The following is a 13565-nucleotide window of genomic DNA, read 5'->3' on the forward strand; positions in this document are numbered from 1 at the left end:
CTGCTGTTCGTACAACTACACAGCTACCCCCCGCGACAGGTAAGACAGACAGACAGACAGGGAGAGAGAGAGACAGACAGACAGACAGACAGAAAGACAGGGAGAGAGAGAGAGAGACAGACAGGGAGAGAGAGAGACAGACAGACAGGGAGAGAGAGAGAGACAGACAGACAGGGAGAGAGAGAGACAGACAGACAGACAGACAGTTCATTCACTTTCTGCTGTTCGTACAACTACACAGCTACCCCCCGCTACAGGTAAGACAGACAGAGAGAGAGAGAGAGAGACAGACAGACAGGGGGAGAGAGAGACAGAGAGAAAGACAGGGAGAGAGAGAGAGAGACAGACAGACAGAGAGAGAGAGAGAGAGACAGACAGACAGGGGGAGAGAGAGACAGAGAGAAAGACAGGGAGAGAGAGAGAGAGACAGACAGACAGAGAGAGAGAGAGAGAGACAGACAGACAGGGGGAGAGAGAGAGAGACAGACAGACAGGGGGAGAGAGAGACAGACAGACAGAAAGACAGGAAGAGAGAGAGACAGACAGACAGACAGACAGTTCATTCACTTCCTGCTGTTCGTACAACTACACAGCTACCCCCCGCGACAGGTAAGACAGACAGACAGGGAGAGAGAGAGACAGACAGACAGACAGACAGACAGACAGATAGAGAGACAGAGAAAGACAGGGAGAGAGAGACAGACAGACACTCAGGGAGAGTGATGGACTGACAGACGGACAGACAATTCATTCACTTTCTGCTGTTCGTACAACTACACAGCTACCCCCCGCGACAGGTAAGACAGACAGACAGACAGACAGACAGACAGACAGACAGGGAGAGAGACAGACAGACGCAGAGAGACGCAGAGAAAGACAGAGAGAGAGAGAGAGACACACACATTGGGACAGACAGACAGACAGACAGACATACGCAGAGAAAGACAGAGAGAGAGAGGCAGACACACACAGAGAGACACACACATTGGGAAAGACAGACAGACACAAACACACACACACACACGGAAAGACACACACAGACAGACACACAGAAAGAGAGACACACACACACACAGAGAAAGACACAAACGCGTGCCTGTGATTATTTCTAAAGCTCTCTCTGTTGTGTGTCTCTCCACCAGGTGCGGTCTCTAGCAGAACAGTTTGCTCCGGCCCTCCAGTCACACCTGAGTTTAGCCTTCCAGGACCTGCAGGTGTACAATCAGAGAGGGACGGGGGTCGTGTGTGAGCCCACCCCTGGAGTGTGTGTGTCGGGGTTAGCGAGTGTGTGTGCGTCTGGGTGTGTGTGTGGGTTTGGGTACGTGTGTGAGAGGCAGAAGGTGAGTGTTCCCCCTAAAGTGTGTGTGAGTGGGTCAGGGAGTGTGTGTGCGTCTGGGTGTGTGTTTGAGCCCAACCCTAAAGTGTGTGTGAGTGGGTCAGGGAGTGTGTGTGAGGGGCAGAGTGTGTGTGAGGGGCAGCGTGTGTGTGTGGGCTCAGAGCAGCCTCCCAGGGAGATGTTCCAGGTTCTGCTTCAGAGTCAAGAGGAGTCTTCAGCCTGTAGATTCCTGCTTCACGAAGCGATGGTTCAACGCTGCCCAACACTGGCTGTGATGGCTGCATGCACACAGGTAAGTGTGTGTGTGTGGGGTGGGGGGGTGTGTGTGTGGGGGTGTGGGGGTGTGTGTGTGTGTGTGTGTGTGTGTGTGTGTGTGTGTGTGTGTGTATGCGAGTCTGTCTGTCTGTCTATAAAAAATTGGGATTAACAAAAATAAAAAAATATAATTTGCAAATTAAAATATAGGATTCGTATTCAATACATCACAGTATATGTTTTTCGCAATATTTTTTTTTCTTTTGATTGACTTTGTAGAATGTATGGTGTGTGTGTGTGTGTGTGAGGGAGGGAGGGAGGGAGGGAGGGAGTGTGTGTGTGTGTGTGTGAGGGAGGGAGGGATGGAGGGAGTGTGTGTGTGTGTGTGTGAGGGAGGGAGGGAGGGAGGGAGGGTCCAATTTTTCAGAAAAAATGGATTTGTAAAAAATAAATAAATAAATAATTGGATTTACAATGTTTTTTGGACTTGCATGAATACAATTATATCAATTTATTTTTTTTTTTTACCATTTTCCCTGCCAGCCTGTGGAGCTGGTGCCGTGCCTGTGTGTGTGGGTGTTGACCTCTGTTGATGACATCACAGCTTCAGAAGCCGCCTCCCACTTAGCCGACGCCCCTCTAAATAATAATAAAAAAATATTTAATAAAAAAATGGAAATTACAAAAAAATAAACTTTTGGAAAAACTCTTGAAAAAAAAATTAAAAATTAAAAATTAAAATTAAAAAATGTAATAAAAATCAATAAAATTTGTATAAGGTATAAGTCTACCTATAAGAAAAACTGCCATTTCAAAAAAGGTTGCTTATTTAAATTTTTTCTTTTTTTTACCATTTTCCCTGCCAGCCTGTGGAGCTGGTGCCGTGTCTGTGTGTGTGGGTGTTGACCTCGGTTGATGACATCACAGCTTCAGAAGCCGCCTCCCACTTGGCCGACGCCCCTCAGCATCATCAGTGGAACCTTCACGACCTGTCAATCATCTGGAGAACACTGCTCCAGAGGGGACATGTTAGAACTCTGCTGAGAGGCTTCCAGCTGTTTATGAAGGTGTGTGTGTGTGTGTGTGTGTGTGTGTGGGTGGAGGGGGGGAGGGAGGGTGTGTGTGTGGGTGGAGGGGGGGGGGAGAGGGAGGGAGGGAGTGTGTGTGGGTGGAGGGGGGAGGGAGGGGATGTGTGAGTGTGTGTGGGGATGTGTGTGTCAGTGTGGGCCGCCATGTTTCTACAGTAGCACAGAACGGACAAACTTAACGGCCTTACACGTTTTTATATATAGTGGGGCGTCATGGGGAAATGCACCTGTTGGAAGACCAAGAAGAAGAAGAAGTACTATAGAATAAATAACTAAATACATCTTCACCTCATCACTTGATATTGTGGAAAGACTTGAGGCAGTGGTGGATGATGCCATCTTTAGTAACTATAGCTTCTTGTCCTTGAAGGCCACCGTAGCTTCTGTAATTTCTCCCTTAGTAAGGGGTTAGCAAGGGAGCGTTGACATCTACAATCTCACCACAAGATTAAAGGAATACTTCTCCCATACAGAACCGACGTTCTATCATTATAAAATCTCTATTATAATATAATGAATGAGGTTTTTCTTCCCTCAGTCTTCCCTCAGTCTTCCCTTGGCCCAGCTGTCCTGTTAATCATAACCCTGAAATTGTAGGGTTAGACAGTGAGACCATAAAACACTCTTTCTGCCTTTTCTCAGGCTAGGATGAACCGATTTCTAAAATGTTTGCACATTTATACTACATAGGATCTCAGAGTTCAATACACCTTCATATTTCCACCCGTGAAGTAGGGCTTTAAGCTGAAAAACTCCAATATTACGCACTGTAGCTTTAATAGCGTTTCCCCCTCCCCCTCAGGACTGCCCCCTGCTGTTGGTTCTGAGGATGTTCCAGTTGTGTTCTGACTTCAGGAACTTCACTGAAGCTAAAGCTAAGCTGCTGGACTTCCAGAGAGTCATCATCGCTGTAAGAGAGACACACACACACACACAGACAGACAGACAGACAGACAGACAGACAGACAGACAGACAGACAGACAGACAGACAGACAGACAGACACAGACAGACAGACAGACAGACAGATTGATGTATTTCTAACCTCTCCCTCTCTTCTCTTCACATCAGAGAAGTGTCTCTCTATCGCCCCCCTGTGGCCTCCCTAGATAGATAGACAGATAGATAGATAGATAGATAGATAGATAGATAGACAGACAGACAGACAGACAGACAGACAGACAGACAGACAGACAGACAGACAGACAGACAGACAGACAGACTAACCTCTCTCTCTCTCTCCCCCCTCACAGCAAAGGAGTGTCTCTCTATCGCCCCCCTGTGGCCTCCATAGATAGATAGAAAGATAGATAGACAGACAGACAGATAGATAGATAGATAGATAGACAGACACATAGACGGACAGACAGACAGACAGACAGACAGACAGACAGACAGACAGACAGACAGACAGGCAGACAGACAGACAGACAGACAGACAGACAGACAGACAGACAGACAGACAGACAGACAGACAGACAGACAGACAGACAGACAGACAGACAGACTAACCTCTCCCTCTCTCTCCCCTCACAGCAGAGGAGTGTCTCTCTATCGCCCCCCTGTGGCCTTCCCCTGCAGTGGACAGAGAGCGCGGCATCAGTGCTGCTGTTAACTCTACTGCAGCGCCGCATGTCTCCACACCATCTACACAGACTGCTGCTGATGCTGGCTGAGTCTGACAAGCTACTCAAGTCTAACGGTGAGTAGACAAACACATAGATAGACGGACAGACAGACAGACAGACAGACAGACAGACAGACAGACAGACAGACAGACAGACACGCACACAGACAGACACACAGGCAGACATGTCTCCACACCATCTACACAGACTGTTACTGATGCTGGCTGAGTCTGACAAGCTACTCAAGTCTAACGGTGAGTAAATAGAGAGACAGACAGACAGACAGACAGACAGACAGACAGACAGACAGACAGACAGACAGACAGACAGACAGACAGACAGACAGACTGTTACTGATGCTGGCTGAGTCTGACAAGCTGCTCAAGTCAAACGGTGAGTAACACACACACAAATACAGGGGCGTGCACAGGTAGACCCTAAGTGGTGCCCTTTGCCCCCTGGACCAATCAAGTGCCCTTTTGAAAAAAAAATATATATTATTTTTTTTTACAGTGTATGTTGCCCATGCTGACATGACCATCTGTGTGTGATAACGGTGCCACGATTCATTTATAATAATTATTATTTTTATTTTATTTTTTTGTGTGTGTCTCTGTGTGTGTGACTGTGTATTTATATAATGTGTGTGTATTATAATGTGTCTGTCTGTCTGTCTGTCTCTCTCTCTCTCTCTCTCTCTCTCTCTCTCTCTCTCTCTCTCTCTCTCTATCCAGGTCCAGATTTCCGCTCCCTGTCTGCTCTCAGTGAGTTGTTGCAGGGCTCAGGTGTGTGTGTGTCAGCTGGTCTGCTGCAGTGCACTTCCCCCTCCGACCTCCAGGGGCACTACCAGGCCTCCGTGGACGCACTGCAGGAAAGAGGGCTCTACGATCGGGCACGCAAAGTCGCTGAGCTGGGCGGGCTGTCGGTCCAACAACTGCTGCTAAGCCAGGTGTGTGTTATTTAAAGGCCCACTTCACCGGTTGGAATATGAAGGTGTATTGAACTCTGAGATCCTATTTAGTATAAATGTGCAAAAAAATAAATGAAATCGGTTCATCCTAGCCTGAGAAAAGGCAGAAAGAATGTGTTTGATGGTCTCACTGTCTAACCCTACAGTTTCCTTCTTGTGACATCACAGTAAGTGTCAGGATTAACAGGACAGCTGGGCCAAGGGAAGACTGAGGGAAGACTGAGGAAAGAAAAACCTCATTCATTATATTATAATAGTGATTTTATAATGATAGAACGCCGGTTCCGTATGGGTGAAGTATTCCCTTAAGCAATAGCTCACGACAGGCTGTGGAATGTGCTCATTATACCACAGTTAAGGGGCGTTGTTCGGCCCGACGCGAAACGGCAGCAGAAGGTAAACTCTCAGAGGGAAAACGTTCAGAACTTTTTTTTTTTGCAAACATTCAGTTTTTTATTTTATTTTCACGAAAATTCCAAACTATTTTTTTTTTAAACTTTGAAATATAAAAAAAAAAATTACATTCTTTTTTTTTTTGCGAAAAATATACGAAAAACTCCAAAAAGTTGCAAGAACATATTTCTATTTTTATTTTTTAATAATTTTTTTTTTTTAATGTTTTCATTGTTTTCGCAAACATTCTGTTTTTTATTTTATTTTTTTTCGAAAACTTTCTGATATATTAAATTTTTTTTTGAAGATAACGTTATCGTAATGATGTTATCTTCAAAAAAAAATTAAATATATCAGAAAGTTTTCGAACAACTTAAAAGAAAAAATTCTGCGAAATAAACACGAAAAACTCCAAAAATATAAACTTTCTGATATTTTTTTTTTTTGAAAATTTAATTTAAATGAAAAAAAAAATTGCGTAAAAGACACGAAAAGCTCCAAAAAGTTGTATCTTTTCAAAAACTTTTGCAACTTTTTTTATTGTTATTGCGAGACGACTTTGATACACAGACAGATAGACAGACAGACAGACACACCCACAACACTGTTCATAACTTCTCTCTCTCTCTCTCTCTCTCTCTCTCTTTCCCAGCTGCATCAGGAGGTGACCTCCCAGAGATCAAAGCGTCAGTGGTCTCGCCTGGACACCAGAGTTTCTTTCTGGATGAGATGTCACCAGCAGCTGTCCTCCGATAACACTGATCCCGAGTCAGCCTTCAACTTCTTCATGTCCCACTGCGACAAAGACACTCAAACTCAACTAGTAGTGGACGTCCAAAACCACTGTCTGCTACTTAGCCTAGCCGCAAAATGGCTCTCAAAGCTACACCCTGCTCCTTTAGATAGACTGGAAGACTTGGAAAAACAACTGTGGGTCGGCAAAATTCAACGTCACATTCTAGGCACCGAGAATGCCAAAGAAGGGGTGTTTAAACTACCGTCGCAAGCTAATATCTCCCCGGAAATGACAGCGTATGACGTCGCGATGAAAGAGTTTTCCTTCGCGAGTATTTCGGCCCTCAACACGGAGAAATGCCTCAGTTTGGAGGGGCTACCGGATTCGTCTGAACATTCTCCATTGAGTGAAGTGGAGAGGGGTGTTATGGTGGATTTGGTCGGGCAGTTGCTGGATGACGGTAGCATTCACGAGGCTAGCAGGGTTAGCCGGTATTTCTTGTTACATCATAAGGATCTGCGGTTGGTGCTCAGATGTCGAGGGCTCGCGTCGGGAGAATTGGAGCCACAGACACAGGAGGAGGCCACAGAAAGAACCATCAAGAGCTGTAAGTGTGTGTGTGTGTGTGTGGGGGGGGGGAGCTGTGTGTGTGTGTGTGGGGGGGGCGCTGTGTGTGTGTGTGTGGGGGGGGCGCTGTGTGTGTGTGTGTGTGTGTGTGGGGGGGGGGGGCGCTGTGTGTGTGTGTGTGTGTGTGTGTGGGGGGGGGAGCTGTGTGTGTGTGTGTGGGGGGGGCGCTGTGTGTGTGTGTGTGGGGGGGGGCGCTGTGTGTGTGTGTGTGTGGGGGGGGGCGCTGTGTGTGTGTGTGTGTGTGTGTGTGTGGGGGGGGGGGTGTGTGGGTGTGTGTGTGTGTGTGGGGGGGTGTGTGTGTGTGTGTGGGGGGGTGTGTGTCTGTGTGGGGGGGTGTGTGTGTGTGTGTGTGTGGGTGTGTGTGTGGGTGGTGGTGTGTGTGTGTGTGTGTGTGTCTGTGTTTTATCTGCTAAATATGATGCAAAAACATTGGAAAGATAATATATCCTAAACTAATTTTTACAAAATTAATTTTAAAAGATATTATTTTTTGCCTTGATTTTTTTTGCTCTCTCTCTCTATCTCTCTCTCTCTCTCTCTCTCTCTCTCTCTCTCTCTCTCTATCTCTCTCTCTTTCACTCTGTCTTTTAGAGGGAGAGATCTTTTAGAAGTAGAGATCTTACACATTAAACATTCCCTCTCTCTCTGTCTGTGTCTGTAGCTCCCTCTGTCAGTAGTCTCTCTTCCTTCGTGATGCTTCCGTCGCACGATGATGACATCACCGTTCAGCTCCGGAACCTGGTGACACAGTGTCGCCACGGCAACAGCTACTGTAAACAAGTCCTGGGCCTGTACCAGCTGTCCAAGGTAAACACACACACACACACACGCACATACAATACACTCACTCACTCACTCACTCACTCACTCACTCACTCACTCACTCACTCACTCACTCACTCACTCACTCACTCACTCACTCACTCACTCCCGTAAATGTTCAAAAATACAGTTTTTTCAACAGATTTCCATTTCCCTTATACACTGTTGAAAGTCAGCACCGAAGATGTGAAGAAAAAAAAATGGCCACGCATTTCCGTAGTATCTTTTTACACACAGACAAACTGAACATGTAATGTTTCAACAATTCAGTGTTTCAAGAAAAAAAAGTTGGACAATAAAATGTACAATTTTTATTTTTTACGTATCCACCCAATTGCAAAAAAAATAAAAAATATTGAAAATGTTTCCCCACTAGGGGGCGCCCTTAGCTCAGTTGGTAGGGCGTCCCCCCCCCCCCCCCCCCCCATGGGCCTCGGCCAGCAGGAAGACCCGGGTTCGATTCCAGCCCGCGGTCGTTCTCTGCATGTCACTCCCCTCTCTGCCCCATTTCACCTCTGTCTCTACACTATCAATAAAGCATAAAAAATGCAAAAATGTGTACAATTGCGCACATGTTTAACTATTATCTCTCACCTCTTAACCTGAACCATCCTTTCCCCTGTTTCAGGAGCTCGATGTCCCGTTCCTGTCTGTCTGCTCAGAGGAGCCTGTGTGTGTGCTAGAAAAGCTGCTGCTGTCCGAGCAGACAGACAGGCTGAGGAAAGCTCAGGTCTTCATCAAGGCCCAGGGCCTAACAGCTGACTGTGTGGCAGAGATGGTCTCTACTGCGCTCATACACTCACTGCTGGCTCACACTCAGGAGATGCACACAGGTGAGGATATGTATTTTTATTGTTATAGATATAGGGGAGAGTGGCCTAAGTTGTGCCGGTGGGGAAGTTGTGCCACCCCTTGTTTCTAGAAAACCGTGGAATAAATTAGAAATGTGACCACATATTTAAGAAGAGCCATCCATTTGACTCATCCTGTAAAGAAGGGAGACACAAGGAATAAGATATAAGCACATTTAAGCTAAAAAAAACTGTGTTTTGCCTTTCAAAGTAAAATTTCCATGATCAAGGTTTTTTGATTATTTTGTCCGAACAATTATAGACAAGTTTGAAAACATTTGAAACATGTTTTAGTGCTTTGGTATGCTACACTTTGAGTCTATATAGTTAGCACAATGTCAAACCTAAATTGCTGCATCATGCTTATTATCCAAAATTCTGGGGTTGGGGTGATTTGTGCCAAAGGGCCTAGGTGAGTTATAAGTAAGTAAGTAAGTAAGTAAAATGTATTTATAAAAGCACATTTATGACAGTTTGCACTGTCCAAAGTGCTGTACATAGTGCATTCAGTAGGTAAACAATGAAGGTAAAATAACAATAACAAAAATAAAAGACGTAAAGCCCATACATCCACAAATATAAACAAAGATAGTAGTGCAGAGGTAAGATAGTTAATGGGGAGGAAAAACCAGGGTGTACATATGGGTTTTGAGCCTTGATTTAAAGGCAGAAATGTAGGGGGAATCACATTTGTCAGGTGGCAGTCACAAGCACGGAGCAACTAGTGCAAAGTACATTTCTGAGAGTTGTGCCAGTGGCATGGCTGTATACGCTGGTCACCAAAAGAAAGTGATTGTCTACAGTAGCTTATAAGAGACTGACATCTCAATTCCACTTAACACCACCACTGACAAGAGTTCAGATGGCCAGAAAGATGATGATGGTGACTTTGTCATTGTGAGCTTTGCAGGTAAAACCATTAGATCTGCTAGGCCTTGTTGAAGAAAATTGACCTTCAATCTTTGTAAAATATTTACTTTAAATAAACCTTAAATAAGTGATTGTCTAAGGGATTTGTCTTGCATTACAGTTTATGAGATATATATCAATGGCACAATTTACCCCATGGTATTCTCTCTTGTGGCACAACTTACACCACAGGGGGCAAGTTGTGCCACAAGACAACTTTTTTCCGAAAGCTATATTTCTTCAACAGTTTATTCCAGATCCAAAGTTTTTATTGCCAGGGATGCACAACACCCTGAAATATATGTACATATTTGAGTTGGAGACTTTACTGTCAAGGCCTTACTTTAAAATCACTTTGAGTAAAAAGTGGCACAACTTAGGCCACTCTCCCCTATATTTATTGTTTTAATGTTCCATGCTTTATTGCTCTAACCACTACACCATGTTTTTTTAAGTGTTTTTTATTTGAATTCATTTGTCTGAATATTTTTTTTTTTTAATAAAATTTTCTTTTTGCAATGATATCAAACTAAATATTTGTATCGTGTCTGTCTGTCTGTCTGTCTGTCTGTCTGTCTGTCTGTCTGTCTATCTATCTATCTATCTATCTATCTATCTATCTATCTATCTATCTATCTATCTATCTATCTATCTATCTATCTATCTATCTATCTGTCTGTCTGTCTGTCTGTCTGTCTGTCTGTCTGTCTGTCTGTCTGTCTGTCTGTCTGTCTATCTGTCTATCTGTCTGTCTGTCTGTCTGTCTGTCTGTCTGTCTGTCTGTCTGTCTGTCTGTCTGTCTGTCTGTCTGTCTGTCTGTCTATCTGTCTATCTGTCTATCTGTCTATCTGTCTATCTGTCTATCTATCTGTCTGTCTGTCTGTCTGCCTGTCTGCCTGTCTGTCTGTCTGTCTGTCTGTCTGTCTGTCTGTCTGTCTGTCCAGTAGAGAAGCAGGTCTTCCGGCCGTGTGAAGGCAGAGATTCTCTGGTTCAGCTCATTAAACTCTGTGACGATCCCAATCTGGTGGGAAACAAAGTCCTGGAGAAACTCACCACTGTTCAGCTGAGAGACCTGGGCTGCAGTAAGACACACACACACACACGCGCAGAGGAAGACACACACACACACACGCACACACACACACAGAGGGAGACACACACACACACACAGAGGGAGACACACACACACACACACACACACAGAGGGAGACACACACACACACACAGAGGGAGACACACACACACACACACACACACAGAGGGAGACACGCACACACACAGATAGACACACACGCACAAACACACAGATAGACACATGCACGCACAGGGATGGAAATTAACACCCGCCACACGCCAAATGCGGGTAGATTTGCGTGCTGGCGTGTAAATTGTGTCACTTCACCCGCCACTGTGTCGGGTAATACTTTCCAGTCAGGTCCGATCTAATTTGCATATTTAATACATTCGTCATGAACATGATGACAGGGCGCTACACAGTTCAACAGTTTCTTTTTGCCTTTCTAGTCGAACTGAACTACGGCGCGATCCGCTCCGCTAGGAAATACTATCTGCGAGTTAACGTGTGGAGGCATAAGTCGACAAATCAATCGACTTACTTTGCCCCCTTTTTTTCTTCCCACAGCAGAGGTTGAGGTGCTGAAAATAAAGTGAAAACTGCGCTTTTCCTTTAAGCAGCAGAGCTGCCGCCGTTGTTACAGTATTTGCATCAAAGCCCTAATGGTCATACAAATGAGATGCTTTATTTAAACGCTGTCCGTGCTTAGAGGTGATTTTAATTGTGTCGGCTGAAACAGAAACTAACGGAGGGATTCGGCTCACTATAGTCCCTTGAGTCGCGCAGTCAGTTTGTCGACATGGCTTTGTGTTTTAAGGCTCGAGACATACAATCAGATCGCATACAAACAGGGAAGCCTTTCCCATCGATATCGCTAACGGGGAGAATATCCCCGGTTATTATTTGAGCCTCAAACCACAGAGTTCTTCCCCGTGCGGTGGCTCGCGCACTCACTAGTGATCTCACGGTGAAACGCTGCTTTGCTCGGACGAAGGCATCGTGTGTTTCTAGATGATTTAACGTCATAGTCTCAGACGAGCGTTTAACATTATGCTGCATCTTTTGCACTGCACTGTTTTTTATCAACAGTGAAAACATGGTCCCTGCATCTCTTATTAGTTAATTATATGAAATGTTGATATTGTGCACAATATCAACATTTCATATCATTAACTAAAAAGAAAAAAGAAATCTAAAGGTAACTTCAATACTGTATTATAATGATTGACTAAATGATGAAAAAAAGGTGTCTGCAGGGCCAGTGAAAATATACAAGGGGCCAGTAAAACTCGGATCTATTGGCTAAGCGGGCCAGTTGGGAAAAAAAGTTGCATTGAACCCAGAGTATATATGGAGTTCAATTATAAAGATGGCGTGTATTGTGTATCATATATAGTAAGAGTGTACCATTTAATTTGCAACTCAGTTCCTTGGTAGCACCTACTTACAGTACAAATGACTTCTGATGGAAAACATTTGTATGAAAAACACTTTTATTAGCTATTCTTACTATTGTATTGTTTAACATTAACGCATATATTAAAAAAGATATTGCGTATAAAAAGTGGCTGGTAAAAAAGACGAGTGGCTGGTAGATTTTTAAATCTACCTGCCACAGTGGCTGGTAGGCAAAAAAGTTCATTTCCATCCCTGACGCACACACACAGATGGATACACGCGCTCACCCACCCACCCACTCACCCACTCACTCACACACACAAACACACTCTGTCACACACATACAGATAAACACACACACACACACACACACACACACACACATACAGATAAACACACACACACACATACAGATAAACACACACACACACACACACATACAGATAAACACACGCACGCATGCACACACACACACACACACACACACACACACACACTGTCGCGTGCACACAAACACATTTTTATATTTTTTAAGTTTTTTGTCATAAATTTGTGATAATAAATAACTGATATCTCTGATATCTTCTTTTATTTTTATTTAATTTTTCTAGAAAATGTTTTGGGAATTTTGTAGCCCAGAACCAAATATATCATAACGCCTTATTTTTATAAATTTTATGTTCAATAAAAAACAATTTAATATTTATTATTATTATTATTTAAAATGTATTTAAATTATTATTTTTTTATTTTTCCCCTCTGTAGTTGTGGAGTTGCTGATCGTGGCTCATGATTGCTTCAGTCTAACGTGTAACACTGAGGGGATCGTCAGAGTTCTACAGGCGGCCAGACACTTAAGCCACGCCCACCTCGCCCCGGGGGAACAATACAGTTTACTGGTGAGACAGACAGGCAGGCAGACAGACACACAGACACACAGACAGACAGACAGGCACACACATATGAGCAAGCACGCAGAGAGAGACACAGACAGACAGACAGACGAACATACAAGCAGAGAGACACACATGACGCACGCTCACTCACTAACTCATAATTCTGGATGTTTGTGAATGATTTTGGAAAACTTGATCTATTTTGTGTCTGTGTGTGTGTGTGTGTGTTTCTGTCTGCCTGTCTGTCTGTCTGTCTGTCTGTCTGTCTGTCTGTCTGTCTGTCTGTCTGTCTGTCTGTCTGTCTGTCTGTCTGTCTGTCCGTCTGTCTGTCTGTCTGTCTCCCTGTCTGTCTGTCTGTCCGTCTGTCTGTCTGTCTCCCTGTCTGTCTGTCTGTCTGTCTGTCTGTCTGTCTGTCTGTCTGTCTGTCTGTCTGTCTGTCTGTCTGTCCGTCTGTGTGTGTCTATCTGTATGTCTGTCCCTGTGTCTGTCTGTCTGTGTGTCTGTCTGTCTGTCTGTCTCCCTCCCTCCCTGTCTATCTGTCTGTGTGTATGTCTGTCTGTCTGTCCGTCTGTCCGTCTGTCT

The 13565-nt window shown here is 44.5% G+C and overlaps 1 protein-coding gene across 1 annotated transcript in view; it reads left to right on the top strand.

The window, feature by feature from the left end:
* spg11 (SPG11 vesicle trafficking associated, spatacsin) overlaps window positions 1–13565 on the top strand; it is a gene marked incomplete at its 3' end in the record, with an annotated part of 51116 nt that overhangs the window by 32646 nt on the left and 4905 nt on the right. The window contains exons 28-37 of the mRNA XM_080028457.1: window positions 1143–1628; window positions 2458–2658; window positions 3482–3589; window positions 4215–4380; window positions 5041–5255; window positions 6322–7012; window positions 7694–7839; window positions 8483–8687; window positions 10559–10696; window positions 12853–12986. Of these exons, the coding sequence (XP_079884583.1) occupies window positions 1143–1628; window positions 2458–2658; window positions 3482–3589; window positions 4215–4380; window positions 5041–5255; window positions 6322–7012; window positions 7694–7839; window positions 8483–8687; window positions 10559–10696; window positions 12853–12986 (2490 nt within the window). The remainder of the gene's footprint in view (window positions 1–1142; window positions 1629–2457; window positions 2659–3481; window positions 3590–4214; window positions 4381–5040; window positions 5256–6321; window positions 7013–7693; window positions 7840–8482; window positions 8688–10558; window positions 10697–12852; window positions 12987–13565) is intronic.

Source organism: Ammodytes marinus (genome assembly GCF_949987685.1).
Source record: "Ammodytes marinus genome assembly, chromosome: 5".
In the NCBI taxonomy this organism is placed as follows: domain Eukaryota; kingdom Metazoa; phylum Chordata; class Actinopteri; order Uranoscopiformes; family Ammodytidae; genus Ammodytes; species Ammodytes marinus.